General features: G+C 46.9%; 1 protein-coding gene across 1 annotated transcript in view; it reads right to left on the reverse strand.

Moving 5' to 3' along the window:
- Window positions 1-26,958, reverse strand: part of LOC140425847 (MAM and LDL-receptor class A domain-containing protein 1-like) — a 659,308-nt gene that overhangs the window by 339,682 nt on the left and 292,668 nt on the right. The window contains exons 23-24 of the mRNA XM_072510232.1: window positions 2,885-3,041; window positions 2,432-2,542 (exon numbers count right to left, since the gene is read on the reverse strand). Coding sequence (XP_072366333.1) covers window positions 2,432-2,542; window positions 2,885-3,041 — 268 coding nt within the window. The remainder of the gene's footprint in view (window positions 1-2,431; window positions 2,543-2,884; window positions 3,042-26,958) is intronic.

Genomic DNA, 26,958 nt, shown 5'->3' on the forward strand with positions numbered 1-26,958 from the left:
ATAAAGATTTAATAGTCACCTTCAAAAGGGAATTAGATAAACACTTGGAGGAGAAAAGATTGCAGGGATGTGGGGAAAAAGCCAGGAAGTGAAACTTTGAATGGATTTAATGGGTTGAACTGTCACCTGTGCTGTGCTGTTCTCTAGTTCTAACCAAAAATTTATAATTTTATTCCAAGTACAATTTAAGATATCTCATAACATTAACTGCCCACTTTCATCAAGACTTTTTAATTTTACTGAGTTTTGATGAAAGGTCATTGATCTGAAACATTAACTCATTTTTTCTGTCCACAGAGGCTGCTAGACCTGCTCAGTGGTTCTAGCATTTTCTGTTTGCATTTCCTAATTGTATTATTTAGTTTCAACTTCATGCATCTGGTTAACATGCTCTTTTTGAACAGATTGCACTCTTGAATATTTAACAACCGTAGTTTTAATCAGAGTCAGTCACTTCATTATGTCCTGCAAAAGACATCTGTGTTTCTAATTTGGCAAACAAAGTGAAAACTAAATAAATACTTCATGCTTTACTGGAGCTTTGGTCTTTGGTAGTTAAGTAGAACAATATTGTAGATAAACAAATATGCCTCATGTGGATACTGGTGGGATTTCCCAAAATAAAACAAGATGATGCACAATCATAAAAGCATTGAAGGCCATTCAGTCCATCTTGTCCGTGCTGGCACTATGTAAGAGGAACTCACCAACTCACTCTACTGCCTCTTTCCCGTAGCCCTGCCAATTTTTTCTCTTCCTAGAATTATCCAATTCCTTTTTGAAAGCCATCATTGAACCTGCCTCCAGATAATGAACTCCAGATACTAACCACTTGCTGCATCAAAAAGACAATCCTCATGTCACCTCTATGTTTTTTTCCAATCAACTTAAATTGGTGTCCACTGGTTCTTGACCCTTTTGCCCACAGGAACAGTTTCTCCTGGTCCTCTGTCTAGACCCTTTATGATTTTGAACACCTCTATCAAATCTCCTTTCCAAGGAGCATAATGACAGCTTCTCCAATCTATCCACATAACTAAAGTCCATTATCCCATAACTATTTTGTACAAATCTTTTCTGAACAATGCCTTCACAACCTTCCTAAAGCCTGTTGCCCAGGATTGTATTCACTACTCCAATTTAAGCTGAACCAGTGTTTTATAAAGATTCACCTTGCTTTTGTACTCGATGCCTCTATTTATAAAGTCCAGAATCCTGTAGGCATGTTCAACCATTTTCTCGACCTGACCTGCCACCTTTAATGATTTGAGCACATATTCTTCCAGTTCCATCTGCTCCTGTACTCTTTTGACATTGTATCCTTTATTTTATACTTCCCTCATTCTTCCTACCTAAATCTATCACTTCACACTTCTCTGCATTAAATTTAATATGCTACATGTGTGCCCATTCCACCAGCGACCTCTATTCTCTTGAAGTCTATCACAATCCTCCTCACAGTTCACAATATTTTCAGGTTTTGTGTCATCAACAAATTTTGTACTTGTGCCCTGCGCCTCTAAGTCTAGGTCATTAATATAGATCAAGAAAATCACTGACCTTAATACCCGTGACTGAGGGACTCCAATATATACCGTCCTCCAGGCCAAAAAACAAAAGTTCACCACTACCCTCTGTTTCTTGCCAGTCAGCCAACTTTGTATCTATGCTATCACTGTCCCTTTTATTCCATGGACGTTAACTTTGCAGACAAACCTGTTTTGTGGCATTTCATCAGGCAATATCCATGTATACCGTATTAACAGCATTACCTCAATCATAGAATCATAGAATCCCTACAGTGCAGAAGGAGGCCATTCGGCCCATCAGGTTTGCACCAACCCTCCGAAAGAGCACCCCATTTCGGCCCAATCCTCCGCCCTATTCTCGTAACCCTACCTAACCTTTGGACACTTAGGGGGCAATTTAGCATGCCCAACCCACCTAATCCATGAGTTCTGTTACCTTATCAAAAACCTCAGTCAAATTTGTTGAACACAATTTGCCCTGAACCTATGCTGGCCTTCCCTCAATCCACATATGGTTAAACAACAGTTCATGTTGCCTCAGATTAAGGTTTCTAAAGCTTTTCCCCTGCCGAAGGTAAACTGACTGATCTCACACCCTTTTTTGAACATGGGTGTGACATTTGCAATTTTCACTTTCTTGGTGTTACGCCCTCTTCCTACCTGTCAGCCGTGAGTCTTACAGAAGGTGTGACGTAGCCTCACAATTTGAAATCACAGTCTACACTATTTCCTGTGGAGTAAAGCCCTGCAACATTCTCTGAACCTCCCCTGGGAAACATCTGAACCACCCCACTGCCCACAGCTGTCCAGCAAAGCAGCCCAACAAACACATCTTTGAAGAATGGCATTAATCTTTTATTGTAGCTTACATTGTCAATGGAAGGAAAACCATCACAGCAAACCTGAAATTGAGAGTGAACTCCGATAAATACTTCTCCCCGCCTCCAATGGTTACCTTGGTTACCACTTTGCGACCAGAGCAACTGTGTCGAATTACCGAATTTACTGAAGACCTTCAGGAAAACAAAATTGCAACCATTGGTAATATGGTCCGATTTGGAAGATTTCTCTGCAACAGAAATCAGCAACTCTTTTTTTTATCCAGCCATTTAAATTTCTTGTGCACCAAGAACTTGAAGATAGACAATTCTTCCAGAACTGAACATGGATCCATAATATGCATGAAATAAATCCCAGCCTTTTGGCCCTTATGTATAAATAAACGCTAGAAAAAAGTGAGGTGCAAATCTAATTTTGGTTCTACACTTGAGGAATTCAACATGAGAACAACAATTCAACGCGTGGACATAATGATGAAGAAAAAGAATGATTTACTGCAGTCAGTAAAGGAATACCTGCAATGAACCAATGGTAATTCCGCTCATGTGATACCAAAAACCCAGTTTACACTTTGGACCGGAAAGGGATATTGCTGGAGTGATGATGTCAGCTGACTGACCAAATTCTCCGTTTGAACTATCAGCATAAAGGTACCAACCTTGTCTTGTGCCCCTGCAAGTGTAAATTAAAAGTTTAAAGCTGGTGTGCTCAAAGTTTGCAGTCCACTGCCACACATTTTTACAGTGCTTATTCTATGCTGTAAATACATTTTCATGTAGCATATAAATTAATCAATGTTTCTGGCATAAAATACAGAAGCGGCTTTGTTTTATTACAGACAGTTCAATTAATAACTTCTGACCTTTAACTGAAAAACAATATGGTTACGTTATATTTAAAATATAAACTAGGATTCGGATAAACTGAAAAGTGGATCATAACATTACAGACAACATTACACCACTCTTCAATAGTTTGGGACTTGGTTGAGTTTTTAAAGCAGATTTAAAGTACCCAATTCATTTTTTTCCTATTAAGGAGCAATTTAGCATGGCCAATCCACCTACCCTGCACATCTTTGGTTGTGGGGGTAAGACCCACACAGACAGAGGGAGAATGGGCAAAGTCCACATGTACAGTGACCCAGGGCCGGGATCGAACCTGGGTCCTCAGTGCCGTGAGACAGTAGTGCTAACCTCTGCGCCACGGTGTCACCAGGGACTTGATTGAGTTAATAAAAATGTAGGCACCAGTGGGACGAGGTGAAATCTGCTCAATGATTAAAGACTACATGGACATTGCTTTAATGCATTTGTTAGGCTATGATCCCTTTCAAAGATGGCTTATCAAATGTTAATGAGAGGTTTTGAGAAAAATGACTTTGTTTTGTTAAAGTCATCCTGAAGGCTAATACTAAAAGCTTATTACAGAGCATTATAGATTCTATGATACTAGCTAGCGGGGAACTAAATAAAAGTGTCATTATAGATGTCAAGGAATGGTACAGTTAGAAGGACTTTTCTATGTTTGCTTCTACCCGTTTTGTTACATGTTACACCTCCGTACATTTTAGCAATGATCAGTATTATAGTACACACAGCAACTGTTGCGCTAAATGATTGACTTGACCAAGTTCCAGAGCACATTGTCTATATCAATGTAACTATTCACTGCCTATCATTAATCCCCATGGCATACCAGAATCCATCAATGTGAACGCAGTGCTTTTCTTGTCAGAAAATAATGCATTTCAACGCAGTGCTTCCCAGGGGTGCTCATCATGTTTTCATTCTGAGGCAATCAGATGTAACAGAGCTTTACAAAGCAGAAGTAAGAATGAATACCCATCTATGTGGCAATACGTGCTTTGTAATTTACATCTATCCAATCCTTCAAGCACCACCTGTTTTGCATATGGCTGAGACTGCAGATCACTCATCGGACTTCACCCTTTCAGAACCAATCGGACCGGAGTGGAAGCAAAACATCCTCGATCACGGGGACTGCCTGAGGAGAAGATATCGTACAACAAAAGCTAACAACATCTCTGCGCATCCTTCCCTACCTCAGTGAAGAACAGATACCGTGTGAAGCAGTGCTCTTATTCAGCAAACATGTTTGCAAAGGTCATAGTTAGCAATGGCAGAGGAAGTTAGCAAAATGTATATACTTGACAGTATATAAATCAGACTGGAATCACAAGTATCTCCAGGAAACTGAATAAAGAACAGTCAGGATACAGCAGACCTCGAGGACAAGCAACCAGCAATGCTGCCAGACAAATAGACTGAAGACAGCTTCATTGTCTGGTTATCGCAGTCAGCTATTGGGTACTATCACTATTTTACTTCTGCTCAAATGCATTTGTCCACTTGATTGTGAAAGCCTTCTGTAAATTCCTGATGACCCCGACACAGCAAAAGTCAAATAGAATGCATGAAAGGCGTCCATGACTCAAGTATCTGCAAATGCTACTGACCTATAGACCTTCACCTGAGGAAGGAGCAGCGCTCCGAAAGCTAGTGACATCGAAACAAACCTGTTGGACTTTAACCTGGTGTTGTAAGACTTCTTACTGTGCTCACCCCAGTCCAACGCCGGCATCTCCACATCAGACCTATAGACAGGTACAGAGCTGATTGCTGTTGGGCCAGCATGGATTACAGACCTTAGTAGAACTTTGTTTTTAAATGAGGGCGGTACAAAAATTGACCCATATTGAGGAGCCATTGGCTTTTGCACACAACTGTGGAATATGGGGCTGGATACTCTGATCCACAACGCCAAAAACGCATTTGGCGACGGGGTGGGGAATCCCTGATGATGACAGAATTGGGGGTGGCGCCGCTTTCCGATGTTCCGCCCCCGAAAAGCGGCATATTCGAGGAGTATGGCCCACGCCATATTCACGGCCTCAGGCCATTGCCTGAGGCCTGCCCCACGATGCTCCGTCCCTGACTGGCCGAGTTCCCGACGGCGTGGGACACGTGTGGTCTCATCCATCGTCAACTCAGCATGGTGGCTGCGGACTCAGTCCAGCGCCGCCACAGTCGGGGAAGGGCCCATCCGCGGGCAGGGGGGGGGCCTTTCTTCGGGGCTGGAGGAACTGTGGAGGAGCAGTCCGGGCGCACAAGCGGCCGAAGGAGGGTACTAATTTTGTATCCGCCATGAAGCCACGTGCATGCGTGGCCAAGGACCCGGCAATGCTCCGGGCCCTATCGGCAGCTAGAGCTGGGAGCTCTATGCTGCATGGCTGCTAGCACCCCCCTAGAGCAGGGAATCGGTAGCCGTTTTGCGCCAGTTTTCCTGGCGGAAAACACCACCGTTTTCACACCGGCGTGGGGACATGGTCTCCCAAACGGAGAATCCAGCCTATGATCTATGTATTGTGAAAATGAATTCCAAAACACAGATCCATCTCCCGCATGATACTAGGAAGGAATTGTTGCATTGATGTCAAGAATCTGCACACAGTTGAAAGAGGCATGAATGTTGATGGGTGCATGTGTTGGGACAGAGATATCTTTCTCTTCACCTCTCTTCTATCTACATGCAGAGGGAGCTAGAAAAGGTGCCCTGAAGATAGGCAGTCAGACCTTCAGCTGGCTGGGGAACCACACCCTGTGGGGTCACCACCTTTCTGGTCTAAGAAAGAAAATTTTCAATTTTGCAACTTGGGAATGTTGGAACACTCTTGGATAATCTCAAGAGATTATGCCCAGAAAGGAGAACTGCAGTTGTATCACATGAGCTATCGAGAATCCAATTTGACATCACTGCCTTCATGGCAAGGGGCAGCTGAAGCAACAAGCAAGGGGAGACACCTTCTATTGGAAAGGCAAGGCTGGCAGTGATCCTCCTGTCCATGGTAAGAAGTCTCCCAACATCAGGTTAAAGTCCAACTGGTTTATTTGAAATCACAAGCTTTCGGAGCGTGGTACCTTCATCAGCTGAAGTGGAGGCAGGTTCACAAACACAGCACATATAGGCAAAGACACAATTGCAAGATAATTACAGATTGGAATGTGAAGAATGGTTGGAATGCAAGTCTTTACAGGTAAACAAGTCTTTAAAGGTACAGACGGTGTGAGTGGAGTCAGTGATAATCGCAGGTAATCGAGGTGTGAACTGTCTCAAGCCAGGACAGTTAGCAGCATTCTGCAAACCCAGACAATATGGTGGGGGTTACATGTAATGTGACATGAACCCGAGATCCCAGTTAAGGCCGTCCTCATGCATGCGGAACTTGGCTACAAGTTTATGCTCGGCAATTCTGCATTGTGTGTCTTGAACGCCGCCTTGGAGAATGTTTATCCGATGATTGGAGGCTGAATGTCCTCGACTGCTGAAGTGTTCCGATTGGAAGGGAACACTCCTGCCTGGCGATTGTTGAACAGTGTCTGTTCATCCATTGTCATAGTGTCTGCATGGTCTCGCCGATGTACCATGCCTTGGGACATCCTTTTGTGCAGCGTATGAGGTAGAGAACGTTGGCCAAGTCGCATGAGTATGTACCGTGTACCTGATGGGTGGTGTTCTCACGTGTGATGGTAGTATCCATGTTGATGATCCAGCATGTCTTGTAGAGGTTGCTGTGGCAGGGTTGTGTGGTGTCATGGTCACTGTTCTAAAAGCTCAGTAGTTTGCTGCGATCAATGATCTATTTGAGGTGAGGCGGTTGTTTGAAGGCAAGTAGCATTGATTTGGGAATGGCCTTGACGAGATATTCATTGATGACATGTTGAAGGCTCCGAAGAAGAGATTATTGTTTCGCCGCTCTAGGGAAGTACTGGACAAGGGTTCATCTTCTGAGGAGGACGGTGTGGTTTTTCGCTGAAGCACGTCGGAATTGTCGATCGATGAGTCGAGTGCCATATCCGAATGGGATACGGTGCTCGACTCATCGATCAACAATTCCAATGTGCCACAGCGAAAAACTGCGCTGACCTCCTCAGAAGACGAACACGGGACACGACCGACAAAGTACCCTTCATCGTCCAGTACTTCCCCTGGGCTCTTTAGTGCCAAATTTGGCCATGACTCTGATGTCTGGAGAGGAACCAAATGGGAAAAGCAGGGTTGGAAAAGTCAATGCAAATTGCATCCTGGTGCTGACAAAGTGTGCTCAGCATGGTCCCATTAGAATGAGCATCCTCTTCTGCCTGTCGGACAAACTCAATAATAATGTTAACAATCTTTTATTATTGCCACAAGTAGGCCTGCAATGAGGTTACAATGAAAATCCCCTAGTCGCCACATTCCAACGTCTGTTCGGATACACTGAGGGAGAATTCAGAATGTCCAATTCACCTAACAAGCATGTCTTTCGGGACTTGTGGGAGGAAACCAGAGCTCCCGGAAGAAACACACGCAGACACGGGAAGAACGTGCAGACTCCGCCCAGACATTGGCCCAGTCCGGGAATCAAATCTGGGTCCCTGGCACTGTGAAGCAACAGTGCTAACCATTGTGCTACCATGCCGCCCTAATGCCACATGATGGCATTCTAAATCAAAGCAATACAGGCTCCTGGGTTATGTTATTGTTTGGGTCAAAGATCTAAGTAATGTGTGTATCCTTCAGAATCACAGAATTGTTACCATGCAGATGGGGGCCATTTGGTTCATCATGTTTGCACCAGTTTTACGATTGAGCATTTCATCTCGTGACATTCTCCTGCCTTCTCCCCTTAACCCTACACATTATTTATTTTCAAATAATCATCTAATTTCCTGTCAAATGCTTCAATTGAATGTGCCTTCACCATCCTTTCAGGTAGCGTATTCCAGACCCTAATCACTTGCAGTGTGAAAAAGATTTTTCTCATATTGTTTTTCCTTCTTTTAACAAGTACCTTAAATCTGTGCCCTTACCTCTGGATCCTTCCATCAATGGAACAGTTTCCCCCTATCTACTCCCTCATAATTTAAACCAGACAGCTTGCCTATGATTGTTCAAGGTATTGCCAATGAAATGCTTGCCAACCAATCAGCACTCTCTTTTCATAGAGTATTAAGTTGTATTTTCCCCCAATATTGATATTCTTCTGATTTCCCTGATGTGTACGGGATGAAAAGCTTAGACAAAATTGAGTTTTTTTCTACAATTGTAATTACCTTCCAGAATGGAGATAAATCGTGTTGTGGAAAGCATCCAGGTATTTTCCTCCTAACCACAGCAGGGAAAGTCCTGCCATACATACTGAATTGCCCACTGCCCACTTTCTCTAGCTGAAGAAATCCTCCCAGTGAGATAAGCTGGGATTTTATGCAATGGGAATCATTGCGGGCAGGAGAGGAAGGTTGACGGACCAGCCAAATTTTTTTTCGACCAGTCGAAAATTTACACCTTCCAGAGGAACTTCTTCCCTGGTCTTTGTTGCCAGACAAATCCAAGAAAGACGGCAAGAACATGACTCGGAACCCTTTATTGAATTCATTGGCCTGATGAAACCATTTGACTTATTAAATCACAAAGCTATGTGAATTGTCCTCCAAAGATTTGGATGTCCAAGGAACTTAATCACAACCCTGCAATTGCTTCATGATGACATGACTGCAACTAACTAAAGTGGAAGATAGTCGTATAAGAAAAAGAGACCAGTTGAAGCTTTTTGTCTTGCACTCATCAGGTCACTTTCCAGAAATATCAGTATAAGGGGAAAACAACAATTTATGCTGTATGAGAAGAGAATGATGATTGGTTGGCAAGTGGACTCTGATTGGTAGAGGCATTGCCATGGAGAATTCATCAGTTGTTGTTGACTAACAGATAATGGCCAACCATTGTTTGACCCTGTTGGTCAAGGTATTGATTGCCCTGAGAAATGAATCAACCATTCAACAGACACCTTCAAAAGGTGGACAGGAGTCAAATGGGGCTATGTGATAACCTCCATGATGATTTACAATCCAACTTGGCAGCTACCTCTCTCAAAAGACCACCATTGACAAGGTGATCCAAAACCATTCCCAACAAGCCAGGGGATCATCCCTGTTTCAATAGTGTAGGAGAGCATGTCAGGAGCAACACCAGGCATACTTAAAATGAGATGTCAACCTGGTGAAGCTACAATGCAGGACTATTTGTGTGCCAAACAGCATAGGCAGCAAGTAATAGACAGAGCTAAGCAATTCCACAACAAGTGCATCAGAATCTATCTCTGCCATCCTGTCACATCCAACTGTGAATGGTGCTGGACAATGAAACACCTCACTGGAGGACGGGGTTCCACAAATATCCCCATCCTCAATGCACATCTGTGCAAAAGACAAGGTTGAAGTATTCACAATAATTTTCTGCTAGAAGTGTCAAGTGGATGATCCATCTCGATCTCCTCCAGAGGTCCCCAGCATCACAGATGTCAGTTTTCAGCCAATGCAATTTACTCCACGTGATATCAAGGAATGGCTGAAGGCATTAGATACTGCAAAGGCTTTGAGTTCTGACAATATTCCACAATAGTACCAAAGACCTGTGCTCCATAACTTGCCAGACCCCTGGCCAAGCTGTTCCAGTTCAACTACAACACTGGCATCTGCCCGGCAATGTGGAAAATTGCCCAGGTGTGTCCTGCACACAAAAAATAGGACAAATCCAACTCAGCCACTTACCACTCCATCAGTCTACTCTCAATCGTCAGCAAAGTGATGGAAAGAGTCATCAACAGTGCTATCAAGTGACACTTACTCAGCAATAACCTGTTCATGGACACTCAGTTTGGGTTGTGCCAGTGTCACTCAGCTCCTGACCTCATTACAGACTTGGTACAAACATGGACAAAAGAGCTAAATGCTAGAGGTGAGGTGAGGGTGACTGCCCTTGAGATCAAGACAGCATTTGACCGAGTATGGCATCAAGGAGCCCTAGCAAAACTGAACTCAATAGGAATCAGGAAGAAAACTCTCCGCTGGTTGGAGTCGTACTTGACACAAAGGAAGATGGTTGTGGTGGTTGAAGGTCAATCATCTCAGCTCCAAAACATCACTGCAGGAGTTCCTCAGGGTAGTGTCCTAGGCCCAGCCATCTTCAGCTGCTTCATCAATAACCTCTCTTCCAACCTAAGGTTAGAAATGGGAACGTTCACAGATGACTGCATAATGTTCACCACTATTCGTGACTCCTCAGATGATGAAGCAGTCCATGTCCAAAAGCACCAAGACCTGGACAATATCCAGACTTGGCCAACAAGTGGCAAGTTACACCCGTGCCATACAGGTGCATACAGGTGCCAAGAGAGGATCTAACCATTGCCCTTTGACATGCATTAACATTGCTGAAACCCCCACGTTCAACGTTCTGGGGGTTATCATTGATCAGAAACTGAACTGGACTAGAATTATTAATAAGTTGGCTACCAGAGCAGATCAAAGGCTAGGAATCCTGTGGCAAGTAACTTACCTCCTGACACCCCCCCCCCCCCCCAAAGCTTGTCCACCATCTTGAAGGCACAAGTCAGAGGTGTAATGTAATACTCTCCACTTGCCTGGATGAGTGCAGCTCCAACAACGCTCAACACCATCTAAGACAAAGCAGCCCGCATGATTGCTCCCCTTTCCACAAACATTCAAACTCTCCACCACCGAAGGACAGTAGCAGCCACGTGTACCAACTACAAGTTGCACTACAGGAACTCGCCAAAGTTCCTCAGAAAGCACCTTTCAAACCCACGACCGCTACCATCTAGAAGGACAAGGGCAACAAATACCTGGGAACACATCACCTGGAGGTTCCCTCCAAGTCTCTCACCACCCTGACTTAGAACTATATCACCATATACCGCGGTTCAAGAAGGTGGTTCACCACCACCTTCTGAAGGGCAACTCGGGATGGACAATAAATGCTGGTCTAACCACCGACGTCCATGTCCCATAAAGTGAATTTTAAAAAAGGATCAGTTGCACCATGTGGTAGGCTATATTAGGGGTATCGCGGTACCTAGGTGGGATGTACCTTATACTGTAGTATGAGTGGTGGAACCTGCCTGCTGGTTCCGCCCAGCAGGCGGAGCATAAGAGTCTGTGTTTCTCCCACAGCAGTCATTCTGTACCGGAGCTGCTGGGGTAACTATTTGTTCATTAAAGCCTTCAATTGGACTACAATCTCGCTTCAGTAGTGATTGATCGTGCATCACACCATCACAACCTTCTACAAACTACGGAAGTGAGTGTCTGACAACAAAGACCTTCACAGGTTAACAAGAGGCCTAGTGTACAGAGCAGTAATTGTCACCACACTCCTGGACTGCAGTTAGAGCTGGACAGTGTATTAGTGACACATAAGAGCGCGAGGGAAATTCCATTAGCAATACCTCTAATGTATCATCTAGGTTCAATGGGAGGACCATCAAACAAATGCTTATGTGCTTTTTAAAGCCAACTCCACAACCTTCAGACAAAACTCTTGCAAAATCATCTTTAATGGTCTAGATGCTGTATCTGGATGTCAGGAAAATGGTCTCCCCCACCAGCTCTCGCTTTCTCAACTCTCAAATGGCCAACATTCCAGGAGAGGAAATGAAAATGCTTCAAAGACACTCTGAAGCTCTCCATGAAGTGAAGCAATATTGATGGTAAAGACTGTGAGGAGCTTGCTACCAATCATTTAGAATTGTGACAACCTCTTCATCGAGCTGCACCATGTCTTAAGGACGAGGCAGAGTAGCTACAAAGAGGATAAGAAAAGGAAGAAAATTCTTCATGACCGATCCCACTGCTTTATGAGGCATCCTGCCTCATGTGCCCAAAGATCTGCCAGTCAAAAATTGGCCTGTTCAGTCCTGAAAAAACCCTTAACAGCACTTCATGACCATCAGCAGATATCATCCTCGAATTGAGGAACAGCAGACAATGAGGATTGATGTTTATCATTGAGAGTGCTTGCAGACAGCCAGCATGGATACAACAGGCTGAATGGCCTCCTTCTTGTGCCCCACCCTCGTTGTGGCTATCACAAAGTCATCAGCATTTTCACCAACTGCTCCTATCAGAATCACAGCAAGGGTCAGGATCTATGCTGGAGCTTTGTGACAGTTTGTGCTCTGGTAAGGTTCACACTTCGGAAGCTAATAGACGGCAACATTGTTTTTTTTCGTAAAAGAGAGTAGGTAGGATGTTAGAAGTCATTGATTTTTACGGCTAGTGTATGAACATTGCATCACACATTATGCTCCGGTGTGCAATCCTTGTGTGTCTGGGCATATGCTGTTCATGGTCACTTGCCCTAACTGCCCGTAGTACCAGTATAGGTGGGACTGAGATGGAAGTTATCAAGATCAAGAGTATGACATATTGCCTCTCATACATCTACCTGCCCTGGTGTCATCAACAGAAGAAGTGATTGCACCTGTAAGTTAAGATATAATGCAGTTCATATTAGTTAATCTCGCCTGAATACATCACATTTACATTTTATCAAATTTCTAGTCATGCACAAAGAGTTGCCCTATATCTTTTGAACATAATAAGTAAGAGCAGGAGTAGGCCTTGTGGCTGCTTGAGCTTTCTCCATCATGGCTGACCTGATTATGGCTTTAACTCCACATTCCTGCCTGTCCCCCATGATCCTTACCTCCCTTGTGAATCAAAACTATCTAATTCAGCCTTTTCTACTGACCCAGCCTCCATTGCTTGCTGTGGTCGAACATCGCAACACTAACAACACTCAGAGAATAAATTCCTTCTTTCCTCCATCGTAAACGGGAAACCCCTTATTTTTACATTAGTTCTTGATTAACCCGACCAGAGGAAACATCCTCACAGCATCTACCCTGTCAAGCCCCCTCAGTATCTTTTATGTTTAAATAAGACTAGTTCACATTCTTCTAAACTCCGCTTGGACCAATCTGCTCAATGTTTCTTCATAAGACAATGGCTTAATTGCAGGAATCAGTCCAGCGAACATTCACTGAGCTGGTTCCATTGCAAGTACGTCCTTCCTTAATTAAGGTGACCAAAAACATTCCGTTTACCTTCAGCATGCTGACTTTTTGTGATTAACATACAAGGACATCCAGATTCCGTAGTTTCCTCATTTAAATAATATTTGGCTTCTCCAGTCTTTCTGCCAAAATGGGCAATCTCACATTTTCCCACATCATACTCCATCTGCCAAATTTGTGCCCATGCACTTAACCTTCTTATGTTCCTTTGCAGACATCTTGGCCGGGATTCTCCTTTCCGGGGACTAAGTCCCCACGCCGGCGGGAAAACCGGCGCCAACGGCTCCGGCGTCAACGGGCCCCCAAGGTGAGAAATTCTCACCTGTCTCGGGGGCTAGGTGGACCCTGGGGGGGTTGGTGCCGCTCCAGCAGGTGGCGAAGGGACGGCGTGAGTTCGCGCATGCGCCGAAGGGCCGGCGTGATGTCACACATGCACAGAACCGCCTGCGTGGTTCTGCGCAGACCGGCCGGCATATTTTGGCACATGTGCAGGGGGTTCTCTTCTCCGTGCCAGCCATGGCGGAGCCCTACAGGGGCCGGTGCAGAAGGGAGAAGTGCCCCCACAGAACAGGCCCGCCCGCATATCAGTGGGCCCCAATCGTGGGCCAGTCTACTGTGGGGGCCCCCCCCAGAGTCGGATACTCCCGTGCCCACCCGAGGACCGCCCCCACCAACTTACCTGGCAGGTCCTGCCGTGTGGGACCTTACGTAACGCACGCCGGCGTGACTGGCCAAAAACGGACGGCCGCTCGGCCCATCGAGGCCCAGAGTATTGCCGGAGGGAGGGCCGCTGCCAATGGCCCCCAACCAGCGTGGTGTGAATCCTGCCCCCGCCCAGAAAACGGCACCAGAGAATATGGCAGCCGGCAGCGGGCAGGATTCACGCCGCCCCCCGGGGTTCTCTGACCCGGCGGAGGGTCAGAGATTCCCGCCCTTGTAGCCCCCTCACAACTTGCTTTCCTATCTATCATTTTATCATCAACAATTCTGGCTACAGTCTAATTAGTCCCTTCCTCAAGTCAGTGATATAGGGCACGATCGACCGGCCGCAATCTCGCGAGACATCGAGACGTGAATCACGCGCATTGTGGGCAAGATCAATTTTTTGCAAATCTAGACAGCGAGTCTCACTCTAGGATGTACTCCCATGAGCTACCCAAGGCGTGGGATCTAACCCCCTTGCCTTGGAGATCTTGGGCGAATGAAACTCACTGCAGGTCTCCACAAATGGGGACCAGATGGAAAGGCACATGTGGGGGTCTCCCAGGGGATCAAAGGCCCCCAGCTGCTTGTCCTATGGGCAGGGTGGAACCCTGGCAGTGCCAGCCTAGCACCATGGCAGTGTCAGCCTGGCACCCTTGCAGTGCCACCCAGGTGCCAGCCTGGCAGTGCCATCTGGATGCCAGCTTGGCACAGATATGGTGTCCACGTGACACTTGCCAGGGTGCCAGGCTGGCATTTTCCCCATGCTGCGGATCTGACCTGGGGGTGTCCTACACAGGTTGGTGGGGGGAGGGCCTATGGATCCCTTTAAAGATGAGTTGGGGCTTTGGGGGACGCATCGGGGTGGGGAGATCGGGACACCATTTACCTGTGAGTGGCACGACGGCACAGTGGTTAGGACTGCTGCCTCACAGCTCCAGGGATTTGGGTTCAATTCCGGCCTTGGGTCACTGTCTGTGTGGAGTTTACACTTTCTCCCCACATCTGCGTGGGTTTCCTCTGGGTGCTCCGGGTTCCTCGCACAGCCCAAAGACGTGCAGATATAGTTGGACTGGCCATGCTAAATTGCCCCTTACTGTCCCCAAAAAAAGGTTACGTGGGGTTATGGGGAAAGGGTAGAGGGGTGGGCCTAAGTAGGGTGCAGACCCGATGGGTCAAATGGCGGTCCTTCTGCACTGTATTGGTTCTATGATTCTAACACGGCGTCCCGATCTATGGCGCCCCAATCTCCTTTTGCACTGAGGAGTTCCGGCGAGCGGAGCTCCTCAGTGCTGAAAACAAGACTAAGTGTGGCCTCATCGGGGGGGGGGGGGGGGGGGGTTCCCCACTGAGGCCCCATATCTACCCAAATGGGCATTCAATAGCATTATGTTTCTCGGCACTCCAAGCGCCAAGAAACGCTTGCTACGGGATTCTGTTCCCATCTGGGTAGGTCGGGACCATATATTGTAAATAGTTGAGGCCCCAGCACTGATTTCTGTGGCACTCCACTAGTTACAGTTTGCCATCCTTGTGAATGATCCGGACTCTGCGGCTGGGATTTCCACACCCGATTAGGGCAGGCACGATCTGCGGCGCGATTGGAAAATCCCAGCAACATAAATCAAGGAAAACTGTGCCCCCTACCCAGTCAATGGTAGACCGCATTTCCTGCCATCAAATGTTGGAAACTTAATTTTATAAATTTGCACCTCATTATTGTGCCCGCATGCCAGATTTCCCCCACCTCCAATTTAAATCCCACTTTCGCGTGAATTCAGAACAATGTGATTTACAATTGCCTTCAAAATGCATGCATCTTGTGAGCTGAACATCAAGAGGAACTTGAGGTTAGTGCTCACAACTTAGCACCAAGTGTGAGGGGGACCAAGTGTCTTCCCAGTTTGCATTTATTATGGTGTTGGGGCAGTGGCTGCAGTTCAGGGTGGGTCAGGGAACGGCAAGGCAACACTAAGGGGAGCCTCAGGATAAGGACTCATAGTGTAGGGAGGTTGGTGGGGTTAGGGGGGGGGAGTAAGGCAGCACAGATTGAAGGAAGTACACAAGCACATGACGGGGGATGGTGAAGAAATTGGTCACTTTTTGGAAAAGCATTGCAAGAGTGCACATTTTTTCGCAGATGAAACTGTTCAGCATCAGCTTCATTGACATGCTTGGAGTCTGGCGTCTAGACCAATTACGTCCACTCAACCAACACAAATTCCTGACAGTGTCACTGATTGCTCCTAAACATTTAATCAGGCACAAACTGCAAACTAATCTGAGTCTTATGGGGCTGCAGAACAATTTTTGACTGGGCAAGTTAGATGATCCCCTTGGGCATGAAACAGTCACTGAGGGAAGTCCTCAGAAACCCTTGCATTGCAGTTATTCAAGTTTTGAGCAGTAACCCTCATGGTCCAAGCTAATTGCACAGCCTTGGGAGTGAGACAGCTTGTCCTGCATGATGACAGATGGAGCAAATGTAAGCAGGACTCCTGCCATGCCAGATGAGAAAGATGCCTGGCATGCATGGGTGGTGAGTGGTGCTGTGGGCGGGATGAGGACACGATCCTCAGAAGATATGGAGGTGAGTGTGAGAGAGTAACTGGCGATTTTCCTTGAGCTGGCAGTGAGTGAGATTCCTATGGATGTGTGATGGGTTTGTAAGTGTGTGAGTTGAGAGTGATGAGAAAGGTGGCTTATCCTGGTGGGTACATCTTCTTCCTGCACTGGGTGATTGTCATATTTTATAGGGCATTGGCGCTCACCAATGTTGACTCTGCCTCCCATGCTGCATTGGTCACCTTGGATGGATGAGCTTCTTTGTCCAGGACGGGGGGTAGAGGACTTTGCGGCGGGTCTCCACTGCATGCAGCACATGTTCGAGAGAAGGCGTCACTGAATTTGAGAGCAGCATATTTCCCTTTTCTCCAATCCCTTAGAGAATGCTAGCTTTGTGCAGGGACTTGACACTGTGGTGGGACGGGCAAATCAGAGGCAGCCCCACCAGTGACTTGATGCAAAACCCATGCCTCTCAATTTTTTCAACAAAATGGTGCACGATACAATGGAAAAAGGCACCACTGCTGTTAGTGGGTTTAGTGCAGATTTCCCCGCCCGTATTTGGATTTTGCTGTGCATGAGAAATGTTAGTTTGCCTGTTCTCTATCCATGCTAACGTGGGAGGCGGCACAGGGGGGCAGTTGGGGCCTTGGTGTGGACCCCAATACGGGGGAACCACCGGTTCGTCCCAGGGAGGACAGCTGGAGGGTTTTCGGGGTGACACAGGAATGAAATGAAAATTGCTTATTGTCACAAGTAGGCTTCAAATGAAGTTAGTGACTAGAAAAGCTCCTAGTCACTACATTCCGGCGCCTGTTCGGGGAGGCTGTTACGGGAATCAAACCGTGCTGCTGGCCTGCCTTGGTCTGCTTTCAAAGCCAGTGATTTAGCCCTGTGCTAAACAGCCCCTAGGGCAGGGATACGAAGATTGGGAGACCTGTTTGTGGATGGGAAGTTCGCGAGCCTGGGTGAGTTGGAGGAGAAGTATGGGCTCCCCCCCGGGGAACACCTTCAGGTACTTACAGGTAAGGGCGTTTGCCAGGCGGCAGGTGGTGGAATTCCCACGGCTGCTGCCACGCACAGTACAGGACAGGGTGCTCTCGGGGGGGGGGGGGGGGCGGGAGTGGGGAAGATCTCAGAAACTTACCAGATGATGCAGGAGGAGGAGGAGGCCTCGGTGGTGGAGGTGAAGGGTAAGTGGGAGGAGGAGTTGGGAGGGGAGATCGAGGAAGGGACGTGGGCAGATGCCCTAGGGAGGGTGAACTCTTCATCTTCGTGCGCGAGGCTCAGCCTCATACAGTTTAAGGTGCTGCACAGGGCACACATGACCGGGACAAGGATGAGCCGGTTTTTTGGGGGTGAGGACAGGTGTGTTAGGTGCTCAGGGAGCCCAGCAAACCACACCCATATGTTCTGGGCATGCCCATCGCTGGAGGAATTTTGGAAGGGCGTAGCGAGGACGGTGTCGAGGGTGGTAGGATCCAGGGCCAAACCGGGCTGGGGCTCGCAATATTTGGGGTGGCAGAGGAGCCGGGAGTGCAGGAGGCGAAAGAGGCCGGTATTCTGGCCTTTGCGTCCCTGGTGGCTCGGCGGAGGATTCTTCTTCAGTGGAAGGACACAAGGCACCCAAGCGTGGAATCCTGGATCTGTCGGGGTTTATTAAGTTGGAGAGGGTGAAATTCGCCTTGAGAGGGTCAGTACAAGGGTTCTTCAGGCGGTGGCAACCATTCTTAGACTTCCTGGCAGAATGGTAGATATTGGTCAATGGCAGCAGCAACTCGGTGGGGGTGGGGGGGGGGGGTTACTTTATTTATGTTTATTTAACTGGGGGATCTGAGGGTATGTATATATTTGCTATGTTGGCTTTGCGATAAGTTGGGGTGTTAATTTATTATTTATGTACAGGGGGGAGGGGGGTATGGAGGGTTGTTTTTTGACTCTGTTTTGTATTTAACCCTGTTGGGTTCCTTTTTCATTTTGTTATTGATATTCTGTGAAAACCTTAATAAAAATTATTTAAAAAAAAGAAACTGGGCGGCTGTCCAGTACAAGCAGTTCCGTTTCTATGGAAACAGCCAGTTTAGAGGTATGATTTCTCAGCAGAAACTGTGTTTTTCTAATTTATGATAGATGCAGGTGTATGGGAAAGTCGCACCAAGATATTTAAATACATATACCTCTTAAAATTGATAGACAGACAGTTTGGCTGAATTGAATGATTTATAAATTAGTTAAAGCCAATCAGAAGTAAAAAGAAGCCCAGACCTTAAGATAATAATCTTAAGAATCACTTACCGGAATGGAAAAACTCATTTCAGCATCACTCTATTTTTCTGAAACCTATGTCTTTGCTGCTTGCTTCTGCTAATCGCCATCTTTCTTTTGTTTAATGAATTTAGTTATGTTATTCTGTGTATTGTGATTTGAAGAATTTCCACAACCTGTATTTTGAAACTCAACTACTGTGTTTGCTAAAGACAATCAATCTGACTAGCTTGCTAAAGTGCTAGCTGGAATTCTCTAAATGTTATATTGGAAATACAATAAAGCTGACAATAAAGTTCAAGTAGACTGCCAAAAAGCACAGACTTGACCTTTGTTGTTTGGGAACTGAGAAGGGATAACGGATATCCAGGGTTCCGAATAGACAGAGAGATCCATCAAGGCCCCTGCCGAAACAACCTTTCTGTTGCTTCCTTTCTCTGCTGGCCACTTGCAGTTCCCTCCACATCACTCCCTTGCTGCTGTTGCTCCTTATCCCCCTTCTCTTCAGCTGTCCAATCAAAGCAACCATGGCACCACAACACCATAAGCTTCTCCTGACCAGACAACTCAAACCTCTCCAAATAACCCTCTCACACAAAAATGTGTGCACAGTAAGAAGTCTTACAACACCAGGTTAAAGTACAACAGGTTTGTTTCGAATCACTAGCTTTCGGAGCGCAGCTCTGTCCACTCCAAAAGCTAGTGATTCGAAACAAACGTTGGAATTTAACCTGGTGTTGCAAGACTTCTTACTGTGCCCACCCCAGTCCAATGCCGGCATCTCTACATCATCACAAAAATGTGTGGTAGGGGAACCAAGAAAGTGGCAGTGAGCACTGAATCTTTCGAAAATTGAGGTGGCCACATCAGGTGGCCACAGGCACCCTCAGCCTCCGGGAAGAAGATGTTTCCTACTTGTAGAAGCACTACTGGACCTGACCACTATGCATTACTAGCGGCTGTGAAAGTCACCATCACCCTCAATATCTTTTGCTCCTGTTCCTTCATAATTGTTACCTCAGACTTAACAAAGGATTTGTAATCATTGACACATAAATGCATTAGGCAGGTGCCCGATAGATTGTTTGCCGGGAGCTGGGAGATGTATAAACTTCTCATGTGATGACAACAGCCTGAATGAGCGGTCACTCAGATTCCTGACTCTGCTTGGCTTCCCACAGGTGCAGACTGTGCACTCTTTGCAAATTGAACACCCCGATCAACCAGGAGCAGAATTCATCAACTGCATTTTCTTTTCATATGTGTGAAGGTTAACGAGCTTCAACATTTCAGCACACCACTTTAGTGATAAATTATGGAATTTATTTTGCCATAAGTAAAAATTGGAATAAAACATATCGTGATATTCTCTCAAAGTAATTATTATGGAGGGCCCACCTTGCGATCTCTCGGTATAGCCCTTTTAAATGCTACTTGCAGACTGGCAAGTCAGTTCATCTCATCATCCAGAGACTCAGAAAACAACAACAGATTTCTTCAATTAGAGAAGCGCAGGAAGCACACAACCTGAAATGACTCTTCAATGTGCTGATCACGATAAGCTCATTCACATTTACATTCATGAAGGATTTCTAGCTACTGGAATAGCTCCAGCAGACAAAAAGAAGCTATGAAGCAATTACTGACTGAAAAAAAATCATTTCAAACTGAGGAGCTCGAGACTCAAGTCAAATAATTGGGAAATGGATTTTTGTAAATTTTCCGGTATCATGATAGCATCTGGGCCTTTGCCGAGTATGCCTCGACAGTAAACCCACTCCTATCTTATTGGAACAGACCATTAGATGATTTAGAAAATGGCTCTTTCTTCTTACACCAAGCCATCTTTAACTTATCAGATTTCTGTTGATGGCAAAGAGTCAGGGTCGTGGTGTTTGGTATTTTAAGCCCACGGTTATTATGCATCTCCACTCCAACCCATTATTTCTCAGAACCTCAAAATTGGCCTCTTTACCTCTCTTGAGTCCTTCCTTCATCTCACAATCAGTACTTTTTATCTTTATATCTGTCCCAATATTCCTCTGAATGGTTTCTCCTGCTAACCTCATGCAATCAGCTGCACCATTCCTTGGGTTCACTCCTTTCCCCTCCCTTTTATATCAGTCCTGCATGCTACCCCTCAGCGGCATTATCCAAAAGCATTCTCAGGCCACACCCAACTATTCCTTTCTGCCACCTCCATTAATTTGAACTTTGCTGTCATATAATCTAGCTGTCAGTCAGATAGCAAGATGAATTGAAAATAGCCTCCGAAATGGCTCAACGTCAGTGAAGCATCTGCTCCGCCCCTCACAGTCCTGTGAGACAAAATGTCATTCTGGGCCTGGGTTATATGCCACTGGGAAGCTATGAATGCCAAACAGCTGTCCCACAGCAGCACATTTGTTCTGGGGGCACGAAAAACTGTTCGTGCACGGAAGTCGTCAGCCTGGGGAAGGGCATGTCGTAATTGTGCATGTGTTAGAATGTTAAATATAATCATTAAAAAACACGCTTATGCTAATATGCCTGTTGTTATAACCTGCCTGCTTACCACTGGCTGAGGACTAATGGCAATCCCACAATCCTTTGGGAGTATGAGCTTCCCCAATGAAGGGAGCGGAGAAATCATTAGCAGATTCCCTGCATAAATAAAGCTGGCCAGTTTGGAACCAGCTAGAGAGGAGTGAGCAGCAAGGGAGTTGCTGCTGCTGTTGTATATAGATGTTATTGTAAATAAATGTTATTTCTTTCTATCCTTCAAACTCGTGCTGGATTCTTCGTGGCCCTCACAAAACTGGCGATGAGGGTTAAAGTGGATAGCTGCCTACGCTGCTGAAGCCACCTTCCTGGATTTTTGTTGGATACAGGTTGGAAGTTGTTTTTCTGTTTCACCATGCCTCTGTACGGACGTTTGGATGTTTTTGATGCTGCCCCTGGAAAGTTGGCTACCACAACGGATGCGTTACTATTTCCGGGCAAACAACATAACTGAAAACGAGCGTCAGGTGGTCATTTTGCTCACCGCCTGCGGCCCGCATACGTTTGGGGTGATTAGGAGCTTTACGTACCCAGCTGCGCCGGACACCAAGGCATTTGATGAACTTGTGAAGTTAATGGGGCAACATTTTAACCCAACCCCGTCCACGATAGTCCAGCATTACCGGTTTAATACCGCTGAGAGGACCTCAGGAGAATCCCTTGTAGACCTTCTATCCAGGCTACGCAGGTTTGAGGAGTACTGTAACTGTGGTGAGACCTTGTCAGAAATGTTACGCGGCCATTTGGTTTGCAGTATTAACACTGCGGCCAGCCAGAGAAAGTTGAGCCAACATTGACTTTTCAACAGGCCAGTGAAATAGTATTGTCCCAAGAGAGTGCAGAACAGGGAGTGCAGGAGCTATAGGGAATGGAGGTGCACGCCTTGGGGCGCAACCCCTTCTGTCCAAAAGCGTCTCCCCGCACCCCTGCAGTACCTTGGGCGAGGCGACGTCCGGATCAACGCCAGTGGCCGTCGGATGTTCCTCCCCGAAGGGAGCATTCTCCAGAACGAATGGATGAAGAGCCATGTCTGTGTCGGACTTGTGGGCGCCGACCCCGTCGCGGACACCGGACCTGGGGGCACCAGAGGCGCCGTCGTTCCGACAGAAACTGGGGCCAGCCCAGGGGCCGTACTTTTCATTTGGATGAACCTGCGGCGACTATTCCCAAGGACGTGGAGACGGAGGACGATTGCCTGCAGCTGCAATGTGTGGCAGCTCCCCGTGTGGCCCCCATTAAGGTGACAGTATGGGTCAATGGTCACCCGCTTGAGATGGAGTTGGACACTGGCGCAGTGGTCTCCGTGATCGCTCAGAGGACATTCGACCACATCAAGCAGGGTACACAGACGCTTACATTAACTGACACATAGGCCAGGTTGGCCATCAACACGGGGGACCCATTGGGCATTGCAGGAACTACGATGACTCCTGTTGTTTATGGATGCCAGGAGGGGCGTTTCCCACTTATCGTGGTGCGCGGCCACGGGCCCAGCCTGTTGGGTCTGGACTGGTTGCGCCATTTGCGGCTGCAGTGGCAGCACATCCTCCAAACAGGTTCTGGAGGGTTGACTGAGGTGCTAGGTTGATACCCAGATGTATTCCAGCCCGGTTTGGGGAAATTAAAAGGGGCCGTAGCCCGTATCCAAGTCCAAACACGAGCCACGCCACGCTATTTCTGGGTGTGCCCTGTGCCTTACGCCTTGCTCGAGAAGGTAGAAGGGGAGCTCACTCGTTTGGAGACCTTGGGTATTATCAGGCCCGTCCGTTTCGCTGACTGTGCAGCACCAATTGTACCTGTAATGAAGCCAGATGCCACAGTTCGCTTGTGCGGTGGCTATAAACTTACAGTGAATACGGCTTCCCGGCTCGATCGATATCCAATGCCTCGCATAGAGGATCTCTACACGAAGCTTGCAGGTGGAATGTTTGAGGTGAGGGACGCCGTCAGTGTCCCTGCTGATTTGGGAAGGGCACCCATCTCCAGCTCCTCAGAAACCACGTTAGGGAACGGGAGCTGGAGCTGGATGAACTTCGGATCATTCGGGAGGCAGAGGTGGTTATAATAGAAGCTTCAAGGATGTAGTTACTCCAAAGAATAAAGATAGATGGGTGACGGTGAGAGGGGCTGGGAGGAAGCAGCCAGTACAGGGATCCCCTGTGGTCGTTCCCCTTAGTAACAAGTATAGAACAACAAAGAACAAAGAAATGTACAGCACAGGAACAGGCCCTTCGGCCCTCCAAGCCAGTGCCGACCATGCTGCCCGACTAAACTACAATCTTCTACACTTCCTGGGTCCGTATCCTTCTATTCCCATCCTATTCATGTATTTGTCAAGATGCCCCTTAAATGTCACTATCGTCCCTGCTTCCACCACCTCCTCCGGTAGCGAGTTCCAGGCACCCACTACCCTCTGCGTAAAAAACTTGCCTCGTACATCTACTCTAAACCTTGCCCCTCTCACCTTAAACCTATGCCCCCCTAGTAATTGACCCCTCTACCCTGGGGAAAAGCCTCTGACTATCATAAATTTACAGTACCCAATTCATTTTTTCCAATTAAGGGGCAATTTTAGTGTGGCCAATCCACCTATCCTGCACATCTTTTGGGCTGTGGAGACGAAACCCACGCAAACACAGGGAGAATGTGCAAACTCCACAGGGACAGTGACCCAGAGCCGGGATCGAACCTGGGACCTCGGCGCCGTGAGTCTGCAGGGCTAACCCACTGCGCCACCGTGCTGCCCTAAAATTTAGAGTACCCAATTATTTTTTTCCAATTAAGGGGCAATTTAGCGTGGCCAATCCACCTATCCTGCACATCTTTTTTGGGTTGTGGGGGCGATCCATGCAGACACGGGGAGAATGTGCAAACTCCACATGGACAGTGACTCAGTGCCGGGATTCGAACCCGGGTCCTCAGCGCCGTAGGCAACAATGCTAACCACTGTGCCACCGTGCTGCCCTAAAATCACTTACTGTCACAAGTAGGCTTCAATGAAGTTACTGTGAAAAGTCCCTAGTCACCACATTCCGGCGCCTGTTCGGGGAGGCTGGTTGGGGAATTGAACCGTGCTTGAATTGAATACTGCTTTGGATACTGTTGGGTGGGGGGGGACGAGACTTACCAGGGGTAAGCCATGGGGTACAGGTCTCTAGCACAGAGTCTGTCCCTGTTGCTCAGAAGGGAAGGGGGAGAGGAGTAGAGCATTAGTCATTGGAGATGACTAGTTACGCCGATAGATAGGAGATTCTGTGGGTACGAGAGAGACACGCGCTTGATGTGTTGCCTCCCAGGTGCCAGGGTCCGTGATGTCTCGGATTGTGTTTTCGGGATCCTTAAGGGGGAGGGGGAGCAGCCCCAAGTCGTGGTCCACATAGGTACCAACGACATAGGTAGCAAAAGGGATAGGGATGTAAGGCAGGAATTCAGGGAGCTAGGGTGGAAACTTAGATCTAGGACAAACAGAGTTATTATCTCTGGGTTGTAACCCGTGCCACGTGCTAGTGAGACGAGGAATAGGGAGAGAGAGGAGTTGAAAACGTGGCTACGGGGTGGTGCAGGAGGGAGGGTTTCAGATTTCTGGATAATTGGGGCTCATTCTGGGGTCGGTGGGACCTCTACAAACGGGATGGTCTACACCTGGACCAGAGGGGTACCAATATCCTGGGGGGGAAATTTGCTAATGCTCTTCGGAAGGGTTTAAACTAGTTCAGCAGCGGATTGGGAACCTGAATTGTAGCTCCAGTAGACAGGAGTTTGAGAGTAGTGAGGTCATGAGTAAGGTTTCAAAGTTGCAGGAGTGTACCGGCAGGCAGGAAGGTGGTTTAAAGTGTGTCTTCTTCAATGTTAGGAGCATCCGGAATAAGGTGGGTGAACCTGCGGCATGGGTTGGTACCTGGGAATTCAATGTTGTGGCCATTTCGGAGACATGGATAGAGCAGGGACAGGAATGGTTGTTGCAGGTGCCGGGGTTTAGATATTTCAGTAAGCTCAGGGAAGGTGGTAAAAGAGGGGGAGGGGTGGCATTGATAGTCAAGGACAGTATTACGGTGGCAGAAAGGACATTTGATGAGGACTCATCTACTGAGGTAGTATGGGCTGAGGTTAGAAACAGGAAAGGAGAGGTCACCCTGTTAGGGGTTTTCTACAGGCCTCCGAAAAGTTCCAGAGATGTAGAGGAAAGGATTGCAAAGATGATTCTGGATAAAAGCGAAAGCAACAGGGTAGTTGTTATGGGGGACTTTAACTTTCCAAATATTGACTGGAAATGCCATCGTTCGAGTACTTTAAATGGGTCCATTTTTGTACATTGTGTGCAGGAAGGTTTCCTGACACAGTATGTAGATAGGCCAACGAGAGGCGAGGCCATATTGGATTTGGTACTGGGTAATGGACCAGGACAGGTGTTCGATTTGGAGGTAGGTGAGCACTTTGGTGATAGTGACCACAATTCGATTATGTTTACTTTAGCGATGGAAAGGGATAGGTGTATACTGCAGGGCAAGAGTTATATCTGGGGGAAAGGCAATTATGATGCGATGAGGCAAGACTTAGGATGCATCGGTAGAGAGGAAAACTGCAGGGGACAATGGAAATATGGAGCGTGTTCAAGGAACAGCTACTGCGTGTCCTTGATAAGTATGTACCTGTCAGGCAGGGAGGAAGTGGTCGAGCAAGGGAACTGTGGTTTACTAAAGCAGTCGAAACACTTGTCAAGAGGAAGAAGGAAGCTTATGTAAAGATGAGACATGAAGGTTCAGTTAGGGCGCTCGAGAGTTACAAGTTAGCTAGGAAGGACTTAAAGAGAGAGCTAAGAAGAGCCAGGAGGGGACATGAGAAGTCTTTGGCAGGCAGGATCAAGGATAACCCTAAAGCTTTCTATAGATATGTCAGGAATAAAAGAATGACAAGGGTAATAGTAGGGCCAGTCAAGGACAGTAGTGGGAAATTGTGCGTGGAGTCCGAGGAGATAGGAGAGGTGCAAAATGAATATTTTTCGTCAGTATTCGCACAGGAAAAAGACAATATTGTCGAGGAGAATACTGAGATTCAGGCTACTAGACTAGAAGGGCTTGAGGTTCATAAGGAGGAGGTGTTAGCAATTCTGGAAAGTGTGAAAATAGATAAGTCCCCTGGGCCGGATAGGATTTATCCGAGGATTCTCTGGGAAGCTAGGGAGGAGATTGCTGAGCCTTTCGCTTTGATCTTTAAGTCATCTTTGTCTACGGGAATAATGCCAGAAGACTGGAGGATAACAAATGTTGTCCCCTTGTTCAAGAAGGGGAGTAGAGACAACCCCAGTAACTATAGACCAATGAGCCTTACTTCTGTTGTGGGCAAAGTCTTGGAAAGGTTTATAAGAGATAGGATGTATAATCATCTGGAAAGGAATAATTTGATTAGAGATCGTCAACACGGTTTTGTGAAGGGTAGATCATGCCTCACAAACCTTATTGAGTTCTTTGAGAAAGTGGATGGGGGTAAAGCAGTTGATGTGGTGTATATGGATTTCAGTAAAGTGTTTGATAAGGTTCCCCATGGTAGGCTACTGCAGAAAATAGGGAGGCATGGGAT

This window comes from Scyliorhinus torazame, chromosome 6 (genome assembly GCF_047496885.1).
Source record: "Scyliorhinus torazame isolate Kashiwa2021f chromosome 6, sScyTor2.1, whole genome shotgun sequence".
NCBI lineage: Eukaryota > Metazoa > Chordata > Chondrichthyes > Carcharhiniformes > Scyliorhinidae > Scyliorhinus > Scyliorhinus torazame.